This window comes from Hesperophylax consimilis, chromosome 19, assembly GCF_061612785.1.
Source record: "Hesperophylax consimilis isolate HC1 chromosome 19, BYU_Hcon_1.0, whole genome shotgun sequence".
Classification (NCBI taxonomy): Eukaryota; Metazoa; Arthropoda; class Insecta; order Trichoptera; family Limnephilidae; genus Hesperophylax; species Hesperophylax consimilis.
In genome coordinates this window covers 6734977-6761445 of record NC_142854.1, presented here as the reverse complement: position 1 = coordinate 6761445, position 26469 = coordinate 6734977, and the positions used below count along the sequence as shown (strand labels likewise).

The 26469-nt window shown below is 39.3% G+C and overlaps 1 protein-coding gene across 1 annotated transcript in view; it reads left to right on the top strand.

The window, feature by feature from the left end:
* Nucleotides 1–26469, top strand: part of LOC149414727 (box C/D snoRNA protein 1-like) — a 37931-nt gene that overhangs the window by 1137 nt on the left and 10325 nt on the right. The window contains exons 2-4 of the mRNA XM_089643380.1: nucleotides 6705–6981; nucleotides 12556–12719; nucleotides 13288–13383. Of these exons, the coding sequence (XP_089499506.1) occupies nucleotides 6705–6981; nucleotides 12556–12719; nucleotides 13288–13383 (537 nt within the window). The remainder of the gene's footprint in view (nucleotides 1–6704; nucleotides 6982–12555; nucleotides 12720–13287; nucleotides 13384–26469) is intronic.

Genomic DNA, 26469 nt, shown 5'->3' with positions numbered 1-26469 from the left:
CCCCAATTGGGGATTCCATAGTCTCACTGGCTCCAGATGGTTGGGAGCAGTTGAGACTGTGTGTGGTATTCCATAAAAAAAATCCCGAGTGATGCGTAAAACTATTGAAGTTCAATTTTCAGTTGAAAATTTGTTTTATTTTTATTGTTTCGTTACCTACATTTGATAAATGTAATTTTTAAAGTTTACTTACTTTAGAAAGATTTTTTTTCTTTCTTAACCTTCCAGCGGGCGCGTTGAGAAATTTCCCTTGAGCGGGCGCTTGTCGTAAATTTTACGTCATCAAGTTTTCTCCGTGTTAGTGGTGTTTTCTTTATACAAACGTTAGGGAATTTCTTTAAGGATATGAAAAATCATAATAGGCAGTACTTTAAAAAAAAATATTTGACTTTCTTAAAAAAAACGAAGCAACACTCTAAACATGTTAATATTTCAAAACAAAATATTTTATCGACCTATTTAGTCAGAATCAATATTCTCATCCTTACAATTGTTACAAACCACCTCAACTGAAGAATGGTTCTTGCATGTAAAGGACTGGCAACGGCAACACTTCATTGATGCTGAGGATCTTTTCTTATCCAGTGCACATAACCGACAAACACCGCATTTTGGAAAGCTTCTGTTTTATTCTTCTGTTATCGGTTCAACTGCCCTACCGTAATTCACTTTGAGAAAAGCATTTATATTTTGCGGTAAATGTTTGACATTTGATTTGACTCTAGCATAGCTCGAAGCTCGATGCTTACAACTAAGTCGCAAGAGTGGGGGAAGCGATAAGGCGCGTTTGTCGTAAATTTTACGACAGCGCGCACGCTGGAAGGTTAAGGTCTTATTTGCCGTGAGCTTATTATTTTATTCGACTTTTTTCACATTTCCATGTCCTGGGTCTTTTGTTGTATTTCTTGAATAAAAATAAGTTTTAATGCACTAATATAATTTATTATTACTCATTTTAGGTAAAAGTCCTAAGTTTGTAAATAAATAATTGAATAAATAAATAATAAATGAAGCATCCTGTATATTTGCATAGCAAATTCAAGAAGTACATGTAAAATACGGTGAAAAAGCCTATAAATGACATAATTTTAAGACTTACCTTTCTATTTGAGCTACTGTTCTAAGGTTTATTGATTCTGGAGTCGGTGAAGTCATTTTTTAGTTCAATAACAGTATATATTCGCAATTAAACGTATTTTTAGTGGAACAATTTAGTTGTTAGAAAACAACTAAAAATCAACATGGCCGCACATTTTAACTAGCCGGCTCCTGATTGGTTGACAGTGGAGATTGAACATTCAAGACCTCAACGTTCGGCGGGATGTTGAACAAATATCTATGAACTTTTAAAAAATATTGTATTCATAACTTTGAGTGTTTGAATGTTCAATATCCAGGAGATTGAACAAATAAGAACTGAAACATTATTCCGCGAGTGGATATTGGCACTCGAAAAATGCTTAAAATGTCACTTAAAAACCAAAAAATATGGTTTTTTTGAGCTTCATTAATGCGCAATATGCTAATGAACATATTGGCATTCATAACTCAGTTTTGCAAAAAAAGGTCTATTGAACATACAAGAACTAGGACAGCGAGTTGTTGTTTGATTTCATCCTGCGTCTCGCAGCTCTTGTGATCCGCTGTATAATAATTAGACATCGGATTATATGCATTTGCATATTTGCATATGCAAATGCATATAACTCTCTAATTACGACGTTAATGCATATTTCAGCCTTTTTTCCCAAATCGTGCATATTTCGTTTAGTAGCGGGAGGTATCATCTACGTATAGGGAGCTAGGTGACTTGGTTGCCTGTAAAATCCTAGTAAAAACAAATCATTCAACTGTTGCTCGTTTCATAAATGATTCCATAAGATCTTTGTTTCCCGATTGTTCTGTGGATGAAAAAATCTACATGTTTGTTTCTGATGCTGCGCCATACATGGTGAAAGCTGGCCAAGCCTTTTTATCCAATTTTACTACACATTACCTGCTTAGCTCACGGGTTTCATCGCCTTGCAGAAGAGATACGGCAACAGTATGGGAATGTTAATAAATTGATTTCCTCTCCGTCGCGTGTGCAGTCTTATAAAGAGCAATTGCCAAATCTAGCGTTGCCGCCAGAACCCATAATTACTCGATGGGGTACTTGGGGCTAAAGGCAGTATTATTCTATGCTGAAAATTTTGAGGCCGTAAAACAAGTAGTTGGGCAATTTGACAGTTCTGAGGCCATTGCAATTCATTCAAGCAAGCTAGCATTTGAAGACGCATCCATTAAACAGAATATCGCCCTCATCTCAACACATTTCCACAAGTTACCAGATACCATAAAAATTTTTGAAACAAAAAACCTTCCTCTAATTAAAGCAATAGAAATACTGGAAACAATAATCGAACTCGCCAACGCCCTTCCTAATTCAATATCAGAAAAGATTCGTAAGAAGTTAGACTCTATTTTGCTTAAAAACCCGAGTCTTGAAGATATGAAGAACATTAATGCCTACATCAACGGCACAGGTCACACCCTGCCTAAACAGATATCTCCAGAAATGGCGCCAAATTTTAAATTTTGTCCAATGACGTCAGTTGACGTAGAGAGGTCGTTTTCGGCGTACAAATTAATACTGGGTGACAAACGTCACAAATTAGAGCTCGAAAATTTGGAAAAATACTTAGTTGTATATTGTCACAAAAACTATGCATAATTTTAAGAATATATCGCTGTTTTTGTACGGTCTTTAATTAAAATATATTAAAAAATAAATGGTTTTTGATTTTGCATTGTGCATATTTTGGGCAAATCAAGAGTTTTTAGTGCATATTTCGGCCTTTTTTAGTGCATATTTGCATGCATATTTTGGCACTTTGTTAGTGCATATAATCTGATGTCTAATAATAATAGTAAAAGTAAACTTTAATCGATCGATTTGATGCGAGTTATACGGATCTGATGTGTTGTGTGTGCGCGCGGGTGTGATGTTTGTTATTATTTATTTTCGTCATCTCGATTTTGCCGCCTGCATCTGACATTACGTGAGTGAATTCCGCTTCTCCGGCGACTATACACCCTCGAAACCCCGGTTCGCCTTTTTCGCCCCCGTGCCGTGCCTGCCCTGGCGTCCACCATCACCTTCTCCCGTCCCACCGTCGTCGATTATCTATCGTTAAATAATAAAAATCATAGTGTTATGTCTTCGCGCGCGCAACTATCCGAACAAAAATGGCTTGTCGTTGTCCGAACTTCTGCTTTGGCTTTTCATTTCGTCATATCGTTTCACCCTCTGAGCCCCGCCGCGAGGCAGACTCGTCTCCGTCACTTTTCACCATTGTCTCCGTGCTCCTTCACCGGACCCCCGAACACCTGAATGTCCGCCCTCTCTGGGGTGGGTCACGCCGGACGGCCATCATAAATAATTACCAATATTTATTATATGATATTCATTGAACATTTCAATTACCCAGTTAGTAGAGAAATCTCGGGTCTAACTGGGGAGCTATTTACTAATTAAATACATAATATTTATAAATAGTTAAGGTGGTCATAAATAGTAGGCATCGTTATTACAACAAAAATACAGTATCTAAGTATTAAAAAGACAAAAGTAAAAAAAAAAAACAATACATAAATGAATTGCAACAGTGTATATCTGAAAATCATCAATCATTGTTTAGAAAAGGTTCAGTTTAGGTTAGGTTCGAGAAATCTGAATCTATTAAATTACTCTCATGGACCTCATGATTATTACTGGCAATTACGGAGTTTATTTTTTGTTCTAAATTTTAACCAACATTAGCAAAAAAATGATTAAATAAATTTGCACATTGATTCGGCTCGACTTTTATGTCTATAGAATTACCATTGTACGTTAGTATATGTATTTCCGACGTTTTGCGTTTCTTATCAATAATATCATTTATTGTTGACCACATTGTTTTTTTTATCATATTCTGCTTGGGCTATTTTTGTTTTATAATACTGTTCTTAAGTTATTTTTAAATATAGAATTGAAAGGATTTTTTTTACAAAGTATGAATAAACGTTGTTTTTCTCATACAGATTTCACCAATCCTGGACTAATCCACGGCTTCACTGGGCGGTACTTAGATAATAACTTGTGTAACTTGGAGACCGTACACGCCTCTATATGTTTTTCTCATACAGATTTCACCAATCCTGGACTAATCCACGGCTTCACTGGGCGGTACTTAGATAATAACTTGTGTAACTTGGAGACCGTACACGCCTCTATATGTTTTTCTCATACAGATTTCACCAATCCTGGACTAATCCACGGCTTCACTGGGCGGTACTTAGATAATAACTTGTGTAACTTGGAGACCGTACACGCCTCTATATGTTTTTCTCATACAGATTTCACCAATCCTGGACTAATCCACGGCTTCACTGGGCGGTACTTAGATAATAACTTGTGTAACTTGGAGACCGTACACGCCTCTATATGTTTTTCTCATACAGATTTCACCAATCCTGGACTAATCCACGGCTTCACTGGGCGGTACTTAGATAATAACTTGTGTAACTTGGAGACCGTACACGCCTCTATATGTTTTTCTAAAATTTCCTCAAAAAGGCAAGAGCTCTGTATAATATCCCGACTAGCTAAAACACAAGTCCAAGATTCCCTAGAGATTTTTTCTCGAAGAAGCTCTTTATTTAACACTAGTTTAGTATATTCTCTAACTTTAATTGGATTTGTTCGCGTTATTGCATTATAATATAATAAACACATATAGTGGTCTGTTATGCTGGTTTTATATATAATTAATTGAAATCTATTAGTATTATTACTGTTTACCCACATATGGTCAATACAGGAAGGTTTTTGACCAGAGATATCACCAGTAAAATCATTAAGATAGATGGGATCGATGATTTTCAGATATATCTAAATTAATATCGCCAACCAACACTGTAAACAAGTCGCGATATTTGTGTAGAATTTCTCTTAATTGACATATGAATTGAGAAAGATATGACAAGTGTGTCCTATAGATTGTAATTAAATTAATCATCAGTTTATTTATGCACAATTTAACACGCAGACAGTTTACTTTGTTAATAACAACTTCCTCAATATCCCGTACTACGAAAATATTTCTAATAAACAATAATATTCCTGAATTCTTATTGATTTCGAGTGTTGTTGCAATGCAACTATAGTTTGGTATATCAAAGTGGGTATTATTATTGGAATGACATTCTGTTAACACTATAACTCCCGGCGATTTTTTAATTGATTCTAATTGCACTAAAAATTCACCAAAATTTTTATTTGCACTTCTGATATTCATGTGCCACCAAACAGCGGATCATACTCATACAGAATTTCATTGCATTCATCGCTGGTATCACAAACATTTTCATTAATTTTACATCAATATTTTGCATTAGAAAATCATCCATTTTAAGAGTCTATTTTTTGACGAGCTATTGACAACATTATTTGTTTGTACTCGCAATTGTCACTATTCGCACTGTGGTTAGTTGGTTTGTTAAGTGATCTAATGAAATTGTTTAAAAAGCAAGTTTTGCATTTCGGCAATCTTGTTTTTTTGAAATGTATGATCGCCTGCACAATGTGAGCAAGATGGTTCTTTTGTTTTGTTTAGACATCTTAGGCTCGTAAGGTTAAATTTAAGGCAATGGTAGCGTTGTTCAGTTGGACTGCTGTCTTCTACCTTTACTTTATAATATCCAAGATTAACAGTGTGATGATTTGTCCCACTAGTCCTGTTAGCATCGTCCATTTCGTGAGCATTTTTTATATCTTCATTTTGTGCGTTTATTTGCCATTTCATTTTCAACTCAAATAATAAACGCTTTTTTTTCTTCTTACGTCTTCTGCTGTTATGTCGATGATATTTGTTTTCTTATTTATTTCCATTTTCAGTTTTTCTGAGTCTTCTTTCGTTCAATTCAATATTTAAAGACCCACCAGGTTCGTTCATTTTTTGGAGCAATGTTTTAGGTCGCCCCTAATTTTAACCTCGGTTATAAAGGTGTTAATATTTTATTACTGGTTAACAGGTACACTTTGCAACAACAATTCAAAAACGTCTAAACGGGCTAGCCAATAGACTGAGACTGAACATAGCCGCTAGACAGACTAACATTTGATGGTAAAATAGCATCCGAGAGTAGAGTTACAAATAGGGCGGGCTGGCTAGATTCACCACAGAAATAACTTAATTATCATTTTACGTGAATGAGTTATGTATTAAATAAATAGCTAGAATATCTGAAAAAAATGAGGCCAAGAAGCTAAACCACCTTTTAGGAGCCGATTACCTGTATTTAGGTCCAAAAGTAGCTTTAAAAGCAAAAATAGCTGACTTGGGAACGCTGATGCTGTTTGTGTGAAAGTTTGTTTGGCGGCTGGTTGAGAGGAGGTGAAATTGGGACAGTATTGTCCTATCTTCTGTGGTGTCCTTGTGGGAACTCTGCATTAGTCTAAATGATTTTCGTCGGTCGCTATACAAATAATAATATATTTTTCTATAATTTTTCTCAATTCTTGAACTCTCCTACGAATCCTTGTTGACTTGACATTATTTTATTTAGTACATTTTTGTTATTGCCCTATTTATGTATTTGTGCTCTCCTTCCACCATCATTCAGCACTTTTTATTAATGGACAATTTGGTAAAATTATAATATGTTTGAATATTGATCAGATTGTCATCATGCGAAGTGTGCAACGCCACGGATGCCAAATATACCTGTCCCAAGTGTGAAGTCAAGACATGCAGTTTGAATTGTGTAAATATACACAAAAAGGAACTCCAATATGATGGAATTCGAGATCGGACCAAATTTGTCAGCTTGAGGGATTTCTCCAGTACAGACTTGTACAGCGACTATGTGTTTCTTGAAGAGTGCTCCAGATTCGTCTACGGCAAACAAAGGAATGTTGCCAAGCGTTATACACACATCGACAAGCCTCTGCCACACGTGAGTAATAATAATATATTATATGATAATTAAATTCTGTGGGGGCAGGTGGTGCTTGTTTTATACAAATCTATGAGCTCACTCGAACTTCAAAACAAGAGGAAGGTCACTGTCTAAGTCTGATTTCGAAAAACCGTAAGGATGGCTTGTTTCGCAGAATTTGAACAATTCATCATGTTGACGCAACTATCAATCTTCCTTTAACATTGTCCTTTCATTTCCCATCCTACCTACAAGTACCTATCATTATCTGTGTGACTGTCAAACCAGTTTATTGATGGAGCCTGTTTGATGAACATCTCTTGTTATCAGTGCTGTTATTAGTATCGACTCAGTGTGTTTCGTATTCAACCTGGATGTAATGGAAGCTTGTGTGCGAAATCATATCTCCTGTGAGTGAAATCATACCATCATTTTTTTTTTTTTTTTTTTTACAGTATTACCGCACAAGAGTCCCAACTGCTCCCGTCTGGAGCCAGTGAGACTATGGCATCCCCAATTGGGGTATGTTGTGAGGCTGAGGGTATTGGGGAGGGGAGGGAGATGGGGAAGAGGAAGGTGAGGAAGTACCTGGCTATTCAGATCTGGTCACCAAACACGGCTAAAGCCATTTCAAGCAACGTTTCAATTCTGAATGGTGGTCTTACACCAGGGCGATACTGAGAGTATCTTCCACTCTGGAACGTGCCGCAAATATACTATATATTATTTTAATTAATTAATTGTGAAATAACACAAATTAATCAAATAAAATTTATTTGCGCACGCCGGGTTCGAACCCGCGACCTTCGGATCTGTAGTCAAAAGCGTATACCACTAGACCACGCCGGCCGTCAAATCACTCGTCAAATCATGATCTTTGAAGAACATCAAAGGGTTAAGTCGGATTCCTTCCTTACTCCATGTTAACCATCTCCAACCATAGTTGTGTCAACTTCAAAGTTCAACATTAATATTTTACAGTCTACTCTTGATTCGCCTATTAATAATGATTGGATTATTTATATAGCGCCATTTTCGTGAGAAAATCACCTCAAGGGCGGCTTAACAACTTAATTTATGCATTGATCACTTAGACTTAATTACTTTTGGTTTATAACTAAGTTTCATAGACAGAGAGAGACTTATGTCGAGTGATTTACAACTAAGACTTTTAACAAATGACTTAAGCTATACAAAGGCCTTGGCTAGGCGCTAGCGTTATGAGGCAGGTTATGAGGAACCTCAACTGCCTCATAACGCTAGCGCCTAGCCTGTATAACTAAGTTTCATAGACAGAGAGAGACTTATGTCGAGTGATTTACAACTAAGACTTTTAACAAATGACTTAAGCTATACAAAGGCCTTGGCTAGGCGCTAGCGTTATGAGGCAGGTTATGAGGAACCTCAACTGCCTCATAACGCTAGCGCCTAGCCTGTATAACTAAGTTTCATAGACAGAGAGAGAGACTTATGTCGAGTGATTTACAACTAACGGCCGTTGTGGCCAACAATTTTGATGGATTATCAAAGGAATTCTGAGCCTGAGCCAGGCGCTGCTCAGTTAAGTGATCGTAGTGATTTGCTCCATTTCGCCTCTAGCCAACATTTTGATCATAACACCTCGTGTGTAGCACTGTTTATTTACATAGACAAAAAAATGACGTCAAATTAGAAACTTTACATTTTAAATTAATACCGAAGCATTAATTAATTGTATTTATTATTTATACAGATAATTTACTTTAAATAGTGTAATACATAAACCGACATTTCATATTTTTAAAACAAACGTATTTAATATGTAAAAAATAAGGTGTTAATTGACTTAACTTTTTTGTTTACGTCAAGTTTGACGTTTTATGCAGTTGAAACTTTAAACGGTATATGGCAGTAGACCCAGAATTGGCGCACTCAAATAAACCCTCACTTTTAGTACTACCATTACGTAGTGGAATCCAAAAGCTTGTCAATGCATTGTCATTGTAGTTCAACAATAGCTGGAAAGCGCACATTACTTATGACTTGTTCATGTTTTCAGTTGGTTGTTGGTCATTCACTGACCCATAAGGGTTGGGAAATGGAAGGTTAGGTACATTTATAAATTAAACAATCTCTTCTTGCTATACAAATGTCTCATATATTGCAATAAATGAATCCACGCTACTAGAAAAAGCTTTATTCTCTTTGTGGATGGATTTGGCAGTTAATTTACTGATTTTAAATCTATTTTTGCTGTCATGTCTCTCTAAACTATCGACCAATGAAAATACATGCAGTTTTGTTAGGTTTTGATGAGCAAATATTAAATATTCAGTACTCGACGTAAAATGTCTTACGAGGTTGAATTTTTGAATTAAAAAAACCGACAAGAGCGTGAACTGATGACAGATGACAGCGATGACAGATCGATTGCTTTCGCGTATTTCGCTCTGTTGTCAGTTTTTATAAGTAGGTCTTCCTTAAGCGTCTTTAATCCACGAGGTTAGCTTCCTTAAATTTGAGTGGTGTGGCGATCAAGTGCTTTGGGCAAAACGGATTTGGGCATTTCAGCAGGGTTGAGTCGAGTATTCGGCTCAGATTAGATTGGCCACAACGGCCGTAAGACTTTTAACAAATGACTTAAGCTATACAAAGGCCTTGGCTAGGCGCTAGCGTTATGAGGCAGGTTATGAGGAACCTCAACTGCCTCATAACGCTAGCGCCTAGCCTGTATAACTAAGTTTCATAGACAGAGAGAGAGACTTATGTCGAGTGATTTACAACTAAGACTTTTAACAAATGACTTAAGCTATACAAAGGCCTTGGCTAGGCGCTAGCGTTATGAGGCAGGTTATGAGGAACCTCAACTTTTTCTGTTTTGTTACATATTGTTATTTTATATTTTTATTTACTACCTAATTTGTAAACAAATGTTTACTATGCACAATTAGTGATGTAGACCCGGGAATATTCCCCGACCTGAAATAAATTCCCGAAAACGGGGAATTTATTTTATTTATAATAAAATGGTTTCTACACTTCTGTTGGATGCTTTATTGGGTGTTAGCAGTTATCTAAGACGACATCCCCTGATCTAGGGACTTCCCTACCACTTATGCTCCTGCTCCCGTTACTTCAGCAGCCACTGAGAGATCTTTTAGCACGTTTAGTCGCATTCATACAACACGGAGGAATCGTCTAACGGTCTAACAACTCAAAGAGCAGGGAAAATAACATTTGTGGCACACAATTGGAAACTTCTTTCCTCTGAAAGAGGCTCTCAAGTTGCTCCCAAGAAAACCCTTTCTTCCACGGATGAGCAGATTGCTTCGCATCAAACGCAAACATCCAATTGACTGTGCTGAGGAAGAAGAAAACGTAGATAATCCTGAGTCGGCAACAACTTCGTCCGGGTCGGATGAAGAAGAAGAAGAAGAAGAATATGAAGGTGAAAGTGGAAGCGAAGTTGATAGTGTCATTGTCCAATCGGTATCATCAGATGAACAGTAACGATCTGTGAAGTTGTGTCATTTTTACAGTTTTACGATTGATTTTTTATATGTACCGTTTACTAGCATAAAGTGTATATAGGCTACTAATACTGTACAGTGTACAATTAGATCGGTGTTTTTTTGTTATTTTTCTCTTGGATCCTATTCCTATATATATGGGAATAGTTTTTATGGATCTATCCTGCTCTATATTTTTTTTTTTTTTTTTTAATTTATTTATTTCATCAAAAAATTACAGAATATATATAATATATCATTAGTAAGTTGTATAATTATATGTCAGTTAGAAACAATGAAATTGATGAAAGAATAATGTTACAATAATACGGCAGTTTCTAATATAAGAAAAAATATATATGAATGTAAGAATGTACCTTATGTGTGTATATTTTATTTAATAAATATTATTCTTTTTGAGGTATTATGTTGTTAAAATCAAAATTCCCAAAATTCCCCGTCCAGGGGAATATTCCCAAGAATATTCCCCAGAAATAAATTCCGGAGAATTTATACATCACTATGCACAATTAACATGTATACTTGGTTATAGTTGCATAATTTCTTACAATAAAGATATATTATTAGTAGAGACCGGATTATATGCAACAAAAATAGCCCAAAATATGCAATAAAAATAGCTAAAATATGCACGAAAATCCATAAAAAGGGTCAAAATATGCAACATGAAATAATACAGGAAGTCGTATTTTTACATATTTTTTTTTATTTTAGTAAGCTATTAGTTCTCAAGGATAACAATTATATTTTCGAAAATATCAATTATAAAATGTATTTAACAATAAAATTAAGATTTTAACTTTAAAAACGTATATGACTAAGTACTGTTCTAAATGTTCTGTAGACAAATTGTGTCTACGATCGCTTAATATATTTTTGTAAGCGGAAAAGGAACGTTCTACGTCTACTGATGTGGCTGGACAGAATTTAAATTTGGGTGCGATTTTTGAACTTATTGTTCCGGGCAAAATTTCACCTGCCCCGTTGATGAAGTTATCAATTTGGCACAAAGGTTCAAACCCTGGGTTATTATTCAGTATGTTTTCAAATTTTTCTTTGAGTTTACTCGGGAATAGCTTTGGCAACGAGGAATTCATAAGGCGAATTTCCTTCATAACCTGAATAGATGCATTCAACGCCAATCCATGAGTTTCAAGCGTTTTTATACTTGCAGGTATGTAGGCGAAATGAGTGGTAATCATAGCTAGGTTTTTTTTAATACTGGCGTCGTCAAACGATTCTTTGCACTGGAAAACTGCCAAAGCCTCTGCACTATCGAAGTCATTGATAACACCCTTGATGGCTTCAAAATGTTCATGGTAAAACATCGCAGCTTCGATCCATGTACCCCAACGTGTTATTACTGGCTCAGGAGGTAAAGGGATATTTGGCAGTTTTTCTTTGTAGGCCTTTATACGAGCAGGCGCCTTAAGAAACCCTTTCTTTGCTGATGAAATCAGGTTATTTACATTCGCAAACGTGGATCTCACTTCTTCGGCGAGTCTGTGAATTCCGTGAGCAAAACACGTCACATGAATCAAATTGGGAAATACTTGGATGGCGAAGATGAGAGAGGTTCCCCCCCACACCGGCCGCCGGCCGTAGCGATCAGTAAGATCAGTTATCAGTTCTCAGTTCTTCGCTCAGCTTCGCTGGCCGCGCGCCTTGCTATCTGACGTCTATAGTGTCGCTATGTGAGGCATCTGAACGATATCAAGCGTAAATATGCAAGATCTCAAATTATTTGCTAAAATATGCAACTACCGCTGAAAAGGGTCTAAATATGCATTTGCATATGCAAATGCATATAATCCGGTCTCTAATTATTAGTATTATTAAATAATGGAGCATCATTAACAATCGGGTACTTAATTAGTTTATCCCCTCGTTCCATTGGAGTGGAGGACCCTCGAAAAGGCGTATCCAGCGGGCCTTGCATGACCATATGCGGACTAATCACTAATATTAAGACTTTAATGGTGTCCATGTTGGGTTTAATGGTCACCTCATATAGCCTCTGAGTTTGCTTTCCCCAAGTTTGAACTCACAAGATAACATTGTAATACCTTTTTGTATTTTTCAGTACCTAAACAGATTGAAACGGGCCGCTCGGGAGCGAGGAACCGTGTTGCTGTTCCTTCCGGAACATTTCGTTTGCCAGAAGAACAACACTAGCCGCATAGCCAAGGGTCAGCAGATATTGTGGAGAGTCGACTGGCTGTTTGTAGACTACCTACTACCAAACAAGTAGGTCTAAACTCAATGCCTTTCCATCCGCCAAATACTTAAAGCAGTTAAGATTACAAAGACAATATCAAATGAATATGTAATAGGTGACATTATGTAGCATAGGCTTTATTTAATTAAAACCTATAAAGTGAGATAAACATTACCATTTTGCAGCCAAATCGACGTTTCTTACCAATTTCGTGTGTAATTCTTAGTTTAAATTTCCTGCCAATGTCCAGTTGTCAATGTCGACCGGTCAGTGGTTGAGTGGGCATAGCGCTTGGGTCTCACCCGAGCGTCGCGTGTTCGATTCCTCGGCTGGCTAAGTCCTCCATCACAACACAAGCAACATTTTCGGCTTTCTGTGGTGGTAGTAGGAGATTTTCAAACATTGTTGGGTTATTCGTGACCCGGGAATGTTTGTCTTTCTTTTAAAAAAAAAAAAAAAAAGTCACCTGGCAGTCCCAAATGCATCCGTCAGGCGCCCTTGCCCATAAAATAAATTATTTTCATCAGTTGAAATACTAGAGTTTGAACTTAACTTACTTTGTGCATGACCTAAGTGTTACGCTTTAACCTTTTTCAGGGGTGGTCCATTGGCGAGACGACGGTGCTTAGACGGGTGCTCCAGGAACGACTGGAGGAAAAGGACCCCCGGCTGGATTGCTACCGGGCTGCGGGGGTGCCAAATTTCTTAAAGGTAATAATATATGTAATATTAGTTAATGAGCAGGCAGCCGTCTGTTGATGCGCTCATATCTATTTTCACAATAAGTCGATCCTTTCCTCTCTCCAAATGAGAATCCAATCTTGAGCTTTAAATTGATTTATATTTGTGGCATCGATGACATGTTGTGGAAGTTTGTGCCTTGCTTCCACCACTCTGTTTGCAAGGAAGTGATCCTAGGATTGGATACAAAATTTGTATTGTTAATTTTTTTGTATCCACAGATTTATATTTGTGTTGGTGGTGAAAATTTCTTGAATACAGGACAATTATAACGTCCAGATAAAATTTTGAAAGTCTGAATCAAAACTTCCCCTTCTTTCATTTAACACTATATGGTTGGGCATTTTCCCGCCAAATCACGGTGTAGCGCGGATGTTTTTTTAAATTTTAGACTTTCCGCAAAATATTCATATCTTATGATTAGGGGTACATAAATTTCGCAAATAAAAAAAACTCAAAATAGAAAATTTCGCATTTATTTCGCAAAAAAAAATACAGTGTTAAAAACTCAATTAGGCTAGCATTGTTGTAATTTCTACATTTTCATCTTTCATTGTTTGCCTGCGATCAGTTACGACAATGTTGTAGATACTAAAGTACCTCTCGGCATCAACACTATTGACAGGGCAATTGAATAGCTGCTTTTGCAAATCCAGGGTAGCAAGATTTTGATGCAACTAAAAGTTGCATTACATCCACAGGAGCTTCTTGGCCGACCAATCCAAGTAATTGTCTGCGAAAATGAGAGTACCCATCAATTAGTTCTTCTTGTGGTACACTTTTGAAAAACTGAATTTTTGCGAAGCTTTCCACTATTGAATTTGAATTGACAGAAGAAGAGGGCACATTTGCTGCTTCCGATGGACAAAATAATCTGCCAATGTGCTTGTAGCACTCATTTGTTGGATTCGGCCCCATGTGTACCAACAATGTGCTTGTAGCACTCATTTGTTGGATTCGGCCCCATGTGTACCAACAATGTGCTTGTAGCACTCATTTGTTGGATTCGGCCCCATGTGTACCAACAATTTATCCAAGCTCTTTTGAGTTGCTGTCTTCAACATCATTTTTTAAATTTATTTATTTGTTAAGACATACACAGTACAATAAGATACAGTTAGATATTTTTAGTTATTACATAGTTAATCATACGTAATTTCGCCTGATTATCGATAATTTGGATATAGGTCGATAGTTTGAGACGTCATTTTTACTGCCATTTTTATATATTGGGGTAATCAAGGCTGTTTTCCACTTGTCGGGAAATGTTCCTTCAGATAGCGATAGTTTGAAAATAACAAAAATGGGGGGTGTCAATTGTTTACTACAATAATTTATGAAGATCCCTGGAAGTTGATCATCCCCTGGTCCCTTTTTGATATCAATGGACTTAAGGTATTTGAATGTGATGTCTTCATTGATCTCGATTGAGTTGATTATGCTATTTGAATTAGAGCATTCCGGCTACTTCTCTACTGTCATTAGCAGTTTTTTCACCGTAAATCATATGATCAGGGATGGCAGGAGATTTTCTTTGAGAATTGACGTAGGACCATATTTTTTTAACATTATGCTGTATACCGGATTCTAGCGTAGAAATGTAGGTTTTGTAAGCTGCTGAAGCGACTGTTGTTTGCCTTTTGCGAAGCAATGAAAATGAGAGATAATCAAGGGGGTTCCGATGGCGCTTCCATTTTCTAAAGAATTTTAATTTTACTTTTGTTATTTTTATTAAGGCTGCCGTGTACCATAGTGGGTATTTTCCAGATTTCACAACTTAGGAATAAACTCTTCGATAATCTGTTCAATTAAAACATAAAACGAATTTAACGCTGTATTTACATCCGGTGCATTTATAACGGTTGACCAGTCGGTTTCTTTCAGTCTCTCATTGATCTCTGCATAATCTGCTTTATGGAATAATTTTATTGTTGGAGGAGTTGAGATGGTTGCAATAGTGGATGGAAATTCTAGTTCTACAATCAATGGAGCATCTTCTTTAACTAATGGGTGGTCGGCAAGCCACACATTAACTGAAGTGTTACAGAAGACGAGATTAAATGGTTAAATTGGGTTAAATTTGCAAAAGATAAGCAGTTAAGTAACGCGAGTGCGCATTGATCTCTATTACTTGGCATTTGTTGATTATTCCATTCGATATTGGGCATATTATAATCGCCAATGATTAAAAACTTGTCTTTGGGAAAACGGATTTTTAAAATTTTTTTTTTTATATTAACTACACACAGGAGGCCCTGAAGAAAATAATTTTCTTTGGATATATTTTTCTAATTATCTTTGGAGATGCTGTGTGGAGGGTCTTTTTGTGGAGAAGAAGGAGTGAATATGGGTCTTGAAGAGTCCCATGTTGTAGGAGGGAGGAAACACAGAGGCCGGCAGTTCGTTCCACAGCCGAGCTGTTGAACTTAAGAACGAATCGTAGAAGCGACCCGTTCTCATGTGACAAATGTCAACTGTGTACAAATGTTGGGTGCGCGTTTGGCGTGTATCCCGACTACGCACCGGTGCCGAAGGGATCAATGACGCTAGTTCCTCAGAGCATCTTCCATTGTAATACCGATAGAACAAGGACAGCATACCTACCTGACGCCTGTTCTCTAAAGTTTGCAGTCCGTTTGTTAAGATTGGGGAATCTATCAAACGGACCGCCCGTTTTTGCACAGAGTCAAGAGTTTTTTCAGGTATTTAGGGGCTCCGGACCAGAGATGGCTGCCAAATTCGACAGTAGGGCGCACTTGCGATTTGTACAGGGTCAGCAGTTGTGTACTATTAAAGTATCTGCGGGCCCTGTAAAGTACGCCCAGCTTCTGAGAGGCCAACTTTACTCTGGCTTCGATGGAGCCCCCGTACCTGAGCTGGTCACTTATAGTTACACCAAGCATATCAATGGAAGGCCTGTTCGGAAGATTGCTTCCGTTGAAGGAGACTAGATTATCATTTGGATCCCTTTTAGACGTAATCAGACAGGATTGGGTCTTTGAAACATTAAATTCGACGAGATTATTTTTACCCCAGGAGGAAATACTCTCGAGATAACCGTCCATTCTCTGCTTCAAAGCCCTCCGAGCCGTTGGAGTTTGTGTGCCCTTTGGGGGCTTGTCAAACAAAAAGCTATCATGAACTGTACTGTCATCCGCGTAACAATGAATCGGTGCACATGTCAAAAGGTCATTGATGTGCAACAAAAACAAAGTCGGAGACAGAACCGATCCCTGTGGGACGCCAGCATTTATGGAGTGTGAGGAAGAGGTGAAACCGTCAGCAACCGCCTGAATCGACCTATCCCTTAAAAAGTCAGCAATCCACGTACACAGGGATGCGGGAAGTCCGTAAGAAGGCAATTTGTTGACAAGTCCTCGGTGCCAGACCCGGTCAAAGGCCTTGGATATGTCTAGTGCTGCCGTTTGGGTCTCACCGTGACGTTCCAGGCACCGCCCCCAAACATGCGTCACATACGCGAGAAGATCACCGCACGAGCGGTTCCGCCGGAATCCGTATTGACGGTCGTTGATAATTTTGTTCTTCTCGAGGTATGTGAGCAGTTTGTCGTTGATCACACGTTCCATCACTTTGGACAGAACTGATGTGATCGCTATGGGGCGGCAGTTGGCCGGGTTGGAGCGGTCACCTTTCTTGGGAATAGGGTGAATGACCGCTTTTTTCCAACCAGAGGGCACAGTGCCACACTTCAGTGACATTTTGAAGAGCTTTGTCAAAACTGAAACTATTTCCGCAGCACACTTCTGCAATACCAAGGCAGGTATTCCATCAGGTCCACTAGCTTTGTTAACATCGAGCCCCCGTATAACGTGGAGTACATCCCGATGCCGGATCCTCAGCTTTTTTATATAGAAGCTGCAGTGAGGAACCGACGGCGGAACAGCACCTCCGTCGTCGAGGGTCGAGTTTTCCGCAAAAATTTTCCATAATAGGTTAGCCTTTTCGGTGGCGGTGTTTGCTAGTGAGCCGTCAGGTCTGATAAGAGGTGGCAAACTGGGTTTGCAAAAATTCCGACCTATTGAGCCCGCAAGCGACCAGAATGCTCTGCTGCTATGCGGGCAGGCAGCCAGCTTTTTGCTGATCTGCAGGTCGTGTTCGAATTTTGACCTATTAATGATTCTCTTGCATTCCTCTGCCGATTTGAGATGTGTTGAAGGCTCGGTAAGCCGCGTTTTTTCGTCGAACTGCTTCGGAGCATTGTCGACTGAACCACGTCTTTGAGCCCACATCTTGAAAGGTCCGAAGTCCGAAAACAAACCACGGAAAAGCGTTGAAATGGGCCCGCATACCGAACCAATCTGCTGACCTATAGTGCCACACTTTTCTCCTCAGCCTCTCATTGGTTGGTCTGAGGTTAACGGGGATTGATGTCGTCACTAGGCAGTGGTCGGATGATTCCAGAGGCGCTGCGACGTCAATCTTATAACCGTGTGGCACAGTAGTTAAGAATAGGTCTAACAGATTGGAGCGGTGAGTCTGGACATCAGGAATCCTTGTAGGCTCCTGAACCAGTTGCTCTAATCCGTAGCAAATGGCAAAGGATTCCGCCTGTCGGCCAGCCGAGTCCGTTGGGCCTGAGAACTTCAACCATGGTTCGTTATGAACATTGAAGTCCCCCAGAACAATAAACTCGGCCGAAGGGTAGCGGGGCAAGAGATCATCAATAGTATCGCTCAAATGTTTGAAGAGTTCGGAAGTGTCTGATTCGCTATGGTTCGGTGAGCGGTATAGACATGCGTAGAATCTTGCCGTACTGGCAAGATTGACGCGCACCCATATTACGTCGAATCTGGAGTTTTCCAGACTCAATAGTCGTACACAGTTGACGTCAGCTCGACTATAGAGGCAGACTCCTCCTTTGAGTCGGAACTTGCTTGCAAGGGTAAAGCCCGGGCAGTCCAGATAGGAGGAGTCTGGCGGCTTGGCTATCTGAGTTTCTGATAGGAAAAGAAGGTTGGGACAAAAGATGGTGATGAACAGAATTTAAATTTGTGTGCAGGCCGCGAATGTTGGCAAAATTTACCAGCAGTTTTGGCCCGCACCGGGGACGCCTGCTACTCGCCGCTGTAATGTTAAATTTGTTTTGTTGTATATTCATGATTTTAAGTTTTTTTTGTTTTTTTTTTTTTTTTTTGTAAAGGTTTGAGGTGTATGGAAGGTCTGGAAAGGAAAGGAAAGGTAAGGTATGAGGGGTGGGTAGGAATCTGGGGTTCAGGCTGTCCAGGAGTGATGGGCGTTTGGTTCCAGCCCATCCACTGCGGTGCTAGGCGATAGGCTGGGAGAGTCCGGCTGGAGAGGGCATCCAATGCGCCCCAAACGCTGCTGCTGGGTCCCCTCCGGTCACGAACCGGCACAACAGCAGTGGCGGGGTTTTTTCACTTGCTGATGGGGCAGCCCACCCTTAGTCGTGAGCCTGAGGGTCGGGCCCCTGTACTATCGAGCGGCCCGGACAGCGTTAACCGGTTGTAAAGGGTCTCCCTCAACCAGCTTCTCCCAACCGGCCCGCCACGCAGAAGGTGGGCCGACGCACCCGCCACCAAGACCCGGGCAAACCTTAACCCATGAACCCGGGCACCCCTGCTAAGTCACCAAACGTAGCGAACCACTTGGGGTGACCTGTGGCAGAGGTGTTGGTCATCCAATAAATGGTTCCCAGGGCGGCGGTACCCATTCCCGCCTACCAAACAAAAAGTTACTACCAATACTATTTCTGTTAAGTCAGAAATAGTATTGGTATGACTGGTAAATAATGCGCTCTGATGATATTAATTTTGGACCGACGCTAGGTAAATACACGCAGTACATATGAATATTATAACAATGACGATTCGATTTTGATGTATTGACAGTTATCCAGACAGTCTCAGCGTCTGATTTCCAAGAGCGAGGGGTAACAAAAAATTATTTTTTAATTCCTATGAGTACGCCTCCGCCAGTTGATTTACTAGTGCGGTGTATCCCTATCATTTCTGTAAACAGAATAGCGATTATCGAATAATTCCTCATCTCGGATACTATCAACCAACCAACTTTCGGTAATGAAGATCAAGTCATAATTATTGAGCAGTATTTTGATGAAATTCCAGTGTTTTCGAGCGCAAACCTCTTGAATTTTGATAAAAAATTATTAATGAATCATGCATTGAGAATTTTCGGTAATTACATTATTATGTTCGGTTTCTGTAGAATATATTTGAAGAATATTATGTTCTAGAGTAATGTTATTAGTCATGAGTCCACTGGGCTTAGCAAAGCACAACATACTATTATTATCAATTAAAGTGAGTGAGTATATTATAGAATGTAGTATGTAGTATGTAGTGAGCAGTTAGGCCTGGTTCCCACTATGCCGGACCGGCAGATCTGCCAGGCCGGTAAAACTGCCGGAAGGGCTAGTGGCTGTACAATTTATATGTAGCTATTCACATTATCCCGGGTCCGGCACTTTTGCCGAGCCCGGCATTTTTACCGAGCGTTTTGTCACTGCGAAAGTGCCGGTAGAACCACCGGACCGGAGTAGTGTGAACGAGTTTGTGCCGGTATCCGGCTGTCCCCGCGCGCCGCGCCTGTGCTCCGGGCTCCCCTCGCGTCATCGGCTCGCATTCTTTGAAGAAAGTAGAAAGTAGAAAGTGTTCGCCCTGCTCGTTTAAATCTTTTTATCAGTATTCAAATGTGTACCTCCATATGGACGTAGGAGATTAAAGCCTTCAGACACTCATTTTCATAAATCCGTCATTCTATCCAAATATTTCTTTTTTTTCATTTTTTTTATACTGTAATTGTTACATTATCTAGCGATTCCATTCATTCAATTTTTCTATTGACTTGCCTACCAATGGATAATGGACAATATCAGCGGGAACATAACAAGTCAATCGGTTTAATTGTTGGCAGATGAATCATCTAAATGCGTTTAAGATTGACGATTGATTTTATTCATTAATTTCATTCATTTAACATATATATCCAGCTAACAATAAAAAACACCCTAATATAATAGAACTTCCTTATTCTTCTGGCGTTAGTAAGATTAGATTTTTAATATTAATTTTAGTTGTAAGTTGCTAAATATGTAAATACTCGTATATATGTCGTTAATATAGTAGTTATAGGCCTTAGTCGTAAGTCACTAGATATAAGTCTTAGAGATAAGTCAGTAGTTCTAGTATTAACTATTTAAGAAATATATTTGTACAGCGCCCTTGAGGTGATTTCTCACGAAAACGGCGCTATATAAATCAGCCAAATATTATTATTATTATTAGTTTAAACGGTAATTCCTCGTGCAAGTTTTCATGAAGCGGTCTAGGCTTTGGTACATTTAAAGTACCATCATTGATCTTTTACCAAAATTTACTATCCTTTAATATAGTAGAATCGCATTCCTTGCCGTATGAGCCCACACTAATAAAAATAAAACGGTACTCTGAATCAACAACTTCCATTAATACAAAAGAATAATATTCCTTGTAATTAAAGAACATAGAACCACTCTCGGCTCTTTCAAAATTCTAATATGTTTGCCATCTACTGCTCCAAAACAGTGAGGAAAGTTGGCTTTTCTTTGGAATCCTGAAGCGATGTCCTCCCATTATCTCTCCGGCTCCGGTGTAATGTGAACACTCTTGTCCGGTGTCCGGTTTCCGGCAGATCTGCCGGTCCGGCATAGTGGGAACCCGGCCTTAGTGTAATTATTAGCATGTGGGGTTAATGTAAAAAGGGTGATAATGAAAAAAATACTTCTAATATGTTTGCCATCTACTGCTCCAAAACAGTGAGGAAAGTTGGCTTTTCTTTGGAATCCTGAAGCGATGTCCTCCCATTATCTCTCCGGCTCCGGTGTAATGTGAACACTCTTGTCCGGTTTCCGGCAGATCTGCCGGTCCGGCATAGTGGGAACCCGGCCTTAGTGTAATTATTAGCATGTGGGGTTAATGTAAAAAGGGTGATAATGAAAAAAAGACGAAAAAAACAGTAAAATAAAAACAATATTTGGATGATGATCTGGCGTGTAGGTAGCACAGATCATCTAGGGAATATAATATTTCCCTATGAAAAATAATTTGTGGATTAATAACTTTATCTCTGCAGGGAGAAAAATAACAAACCAGTCACCAAAATACAAATGAACAGAAAGACTCACCCAGATAAATGGTACTCGCAGTTTAGGTCTTCTATTTTGTCATCAGATTCGGTTTCAGGCAGCAATCAGCAATCACTTTGCATTTGCACTAGATAAGGTTATAAGGAACAACCAGCTCACAAGAGAGAAGAATTATTAATGTCTGAGATGAATCAGCACACTCATTGTAATAATACACACAGCCGATTTTGTGACATTTTATTTTGTCAAAAAATATATTTGAATTATTTTTATCTTAAATAGACCTCTTTTGACGAAATATCACAATCTCAGATGAATCCACTGAACAGATGTAAAAGGTGATCGCAATTTGCTTATCATTCACCTGCAGAGAAAATACTATCCGAAATTGACAAGAGATGTCTCTTTATGTCCATTCTATATCTTAAAAATTAATTAATTAATTTATGTTTATATATTAAAAATAATTTTAAATTAAGTTTTAAATCTAATGCTTCTCCATACTCCCCGCCTTGGAAGTTCTCAGAACTTGCAAAGGAGTAAGAGAACAACGTACAAATAAATAAACGTCAAATCATTTCAAGTGACTCTATTCACATATAATATCCAAGAATTACGTCGGAAGGTCACCAAAAAAAAACTTTCAACAGAACGAAAAGTATAAACTTAATAAAGTTCAACTGACAAGAGTACAATTAACTGTAACGGAATATCATGGCATAGTCGGAGATAATTTGAACTACCAAAAAAAAATAACAAAAAATAAAAACAAAAAATAGAAGTAAGCAAATTATTGAGTCGGAAGGGGATATAACTTGATAACCGGTCGTTTGAAGAACCCAAATCGTGTCTTCACCGTCGCAACGCGAACAATTTTGTCCAATCCGGGATGGACCTCAGTGATTACACCCAAAGGCCAGTTCAACGGAGGGGAATCTTCCTGTCCCACTAGAACGACAGTTCCGATCTCAATCGGATGATCAGGGGTAGCCCACTTCTGCCTGACTTGCAAGGTGTGCAGATACTCCACACGCCATTTTTTCCAGAAAGACTGAACCATACTATCCAATAATTGTTTGCGCTGAGCGAAATTAATTTTACTGCCCGTCGGGATAGATGCAGGTAAGTATTGTAATGGTGTAGTCATTAAAAAATGCGCAGGTGTTATGATTTCCGGATCAGGGTCGGAAGATACAGCTGTGAGCGGGCGAGAGTTCATTATGCACTCTATTTGCACCAACACAGTCTGAAGCTCCTCATAAGTGAGAAGCTGACTTCCGATCACTCGGTATAAGTGAGTTTTCATGCTTTTCACGTTAGACTCCCACATACCTCCGAAATGGGGTGCGCGTGGTGGAATCATTTTCCACTCGATACGACGCTTGGCGAGTTCTCGTTTTAACGCGGGCTCATATTCCGATTCAACTAAAAACTTGTAAAGGTCATCCAATTGTGCCTTTGCACCCACAAAATTGGTACCATTATCCGAATACAAGCACGACACAGGGCCACGCCGTGAAATAAAACGGCTGAAAGCAGCCAGGAAAGCATTTGAAGTTAAGTCAGAGACCAACTCAATATGAATGGCCTTGGTCACAAGGCATACAAACAGACAAATATATGCCTTCTGCGAATGTTGTCCTCTCCGACGAGCAAGCGTAATACGTAGAGGACCCGCGTAATCAACACCGGTGTGAACGAAGGCTTTTGCTTCAGTAATACGATATGAAGGTAAATCTGCCATCTTTGGGGTAGGATGTGATGGATTTGAGCGGAAGCAGCAGTTGCATTTCCGCACCCTTGCCCTAATAACCGTCCTAGCATCTAATATCCAATAGCGCTGACGTAATATAGACATAAGAAGTCCTGGACCGGTATGACAGTTCATGACATGAAAGTGATCTATGATAAGATTTACAACACAGTCATGTTTAGGTAGTAATATCGGATGTTTAACCTCAAAAGGTAAGTCCGATTTAGAAAGGCGTCCCCCGATACGTAACAAATTGTCCTCATCAAGAAATAAAGACAAACCCTGAAGCCTTTTGGAGTGGAATTTGCCTTTCTGAAGTGCAGCAATATCATTTGAAAAATGAGCATTTTGCACGGAACGAAGTACAGCCTTTTCAGCAGTCACAAGATTATTGACAATTCCAGAGGAAGGTGATATCTTTTTTATGAATCGGAGGATGTAAACGACACTCCTTAGTAGTTTATCCCAAGTGGATATACGCTGGGCCAGTTCACCCAGAACCGATTGTTCACCCAGAACCATTGCAGTGAGCACATTAACTTTGTGTTCAGGCATTTCACCGGTATTGGTGGGGCGAAACGGTTTTACTGGCCATTCCGAAGGTGGGTGGCGAATCCATGATGGGCCGTTCCACCATAAATCATGTGAAACGAGTTGAGAGGGTAGCATGCCACGAGAAAGGCAATCGCTCGGGTTTTCAATACCGGCGACATGGTAAAAATTTTCCGGAGACAAATTTTCCTGGCACTGAGCTACACGATTGCTAACAAACACCGACCAACGATGCGGTGAGGAATGTATCCAGGAGAGCGCAATGGTAGAATCTGAAAACGCGTATGTTCCTGCAATAGAAAGACGCGCACGATAACTATCTTGAACCGTCCGTATCAACTTTGACATCAAAACTGCGGCACAAAGCTCCAAACGAGCGAGAGTTGTCACTCTCGTGGGAGAAACCTTTGATTTTGCACACAATAACCTCACTGAAATATTTCCAGAGAGATCAGTGGTGTGCAAATAAATCACGCAGCCATAACCATTCATGCTCGCATCGCAGAAGGTGACAACGAGCACTGTACTGTCCTTTAGGACGCCAACATGGCGGGGAATTTTTACTGTCGAAATTAAAGGAAATTCCTGTGTGAGAGCCGAAAACCTTTGAATAACGCTCTCAGGGGGTATATCATCCCAACCAATGTTACACAGCCATAGCTCCTTAATAAGTAATTTCGCATACAGAATGACAGGGGCGACCAAGCCGAGAACATCGAACAAGCGGGCTACTATGGAGAGTATGTTCCGCTTCGTGCACTTCTCCTGAACATAAGAAGACGTAAAGAAGAAGCTGTCATCAGCTGGTTCCCACGAAAGGCCTAACACCTTAGCGGCATTGTTAGAACCAACAGTAAAGTCCACAGGGCTTCGGTGCGAATCTGGAAGATTCTCAAGTACCACTGAAGAATTACTAGTCCATTTTACCAAATCAAAGGCACCGGACTTAAACAACGAGATCAATTCTCGCGACAGACGTACGGCACTGGGTTCATCTACAATAGAATATACCAGGTCGTCCATATACAACTTAGACTCTGCCACATTGGCAGCGTCCGGAAAATGTTGTCTCATATCCTGGGCCAACTGTCGAACAGTGCGCATTGCCAAGTATGGACTAGCTGTTAGTCCGAAAGGGACCCGATTGAATTGAAAGGTTTGTATGGGATCGTTGTCCGCGAACCGAAATAGAATTTTCAAATATTTGCGATGCTTGCTTGGAACCTCAATCTGCAAATACATCTGCTTTATGTCTGCAGTAATAGCAATGGGAAAAAGACGAAAGTCTAACAGAAGCAAAAAAAGATCGGCTTGCAAATTCGGACCAGTATAAATCACGTCATTTAATGACAATCCTGTATGTGTCTTAGCGCTCGCGTCAAGTACAATCCGAGGCATAGGTTTATCCGGGCGAGTGACAGCGTGATGCGGAATGTAATATCCGTCATCGGTAATATCCGACCTTGAAACTTTTGCTAAATAACCGTTTTCAATGTACTCATGAATAACTTTATTATAATTCTCCCGCAAAGCCGGTGAATGTTTAAATTTTCGCTCCAAAGCCATAAATCGGCGCTGAGCAGTAGCAAGGGAATTACCCAATTGCTTCGGGTCTTTACAGAAAGGTAAAGCAACAGAATACCTTCCGTCGACGGTGCGAGAAATGGATGATATAAATAAATTCTCACATTCCGTCTCTTCCGGACTTAGAAAGTGCATGTTGGGTATTTCCTCTAACAGCCAAAATTTTTGTACTAAGTCATTAAGCGCAAGTGCTGAAAATGACGTACTTGTATTAAGCACATTACTAGGGTAGTCACCCATTAACACAAAACCGAAAGCTGTTGCTAATGCCGGAGGTTCGCCGTTACCAGATTCAACCCTGTTCCCTAAATAAATATATGGGAACAGTTGTGCACCTAATACTATATCCACGCATCCAGGAATATTCCACGTTAAGTCAGCGAGAGGTATACCCTTTAAGTAACTCATATCACCCTTGGTTATATAGTGATTAGGTAGCTGATCTGTAATACTGTCAATGACAAGCGCATAAATATTATATTTATTATTCGGGTACACGCGGGACTCAATGTCCAAATAAACGTAACCCAAAATTGGTTTGGATGCTGAACCGATTCCTTTTACAAAGGAATTGTTTAAAGGAATTATTGGTAAGTTGAGGATCTTGCAACAATCAACAGTAATTAAATTGTTCTGTGAACCGTTATCCATTAAGCACCGAACAATAACTTTATTTCCATTTTTACTCTTTGCGAATACTTGCGCGGTTGATAATAGAATCGTATTATGTGTCGCTTTCACAGAAAGGGAACATGAGTTATTTATGTTTAGCGGAGGTTCTTCAAATTGTGTATCACAATTTTCGGATGTCCCTGTAGATGTTCGCGACGTGTGTGCGTGGGTACTTGATGGAGTTTTAGCATTGTTATCAGCACTGCCAAAATGCAACAAAGTGTGATGACGTTTTTTACAAAACTCACAAGTTAAAACCGATTTACACGCGTTTATTGTATGCCCTCCACTAAGGCAATTTACGCAAGCATGTTTTGACTTTATAAATTCAAAACGCGCCTGTGAAGAGCTC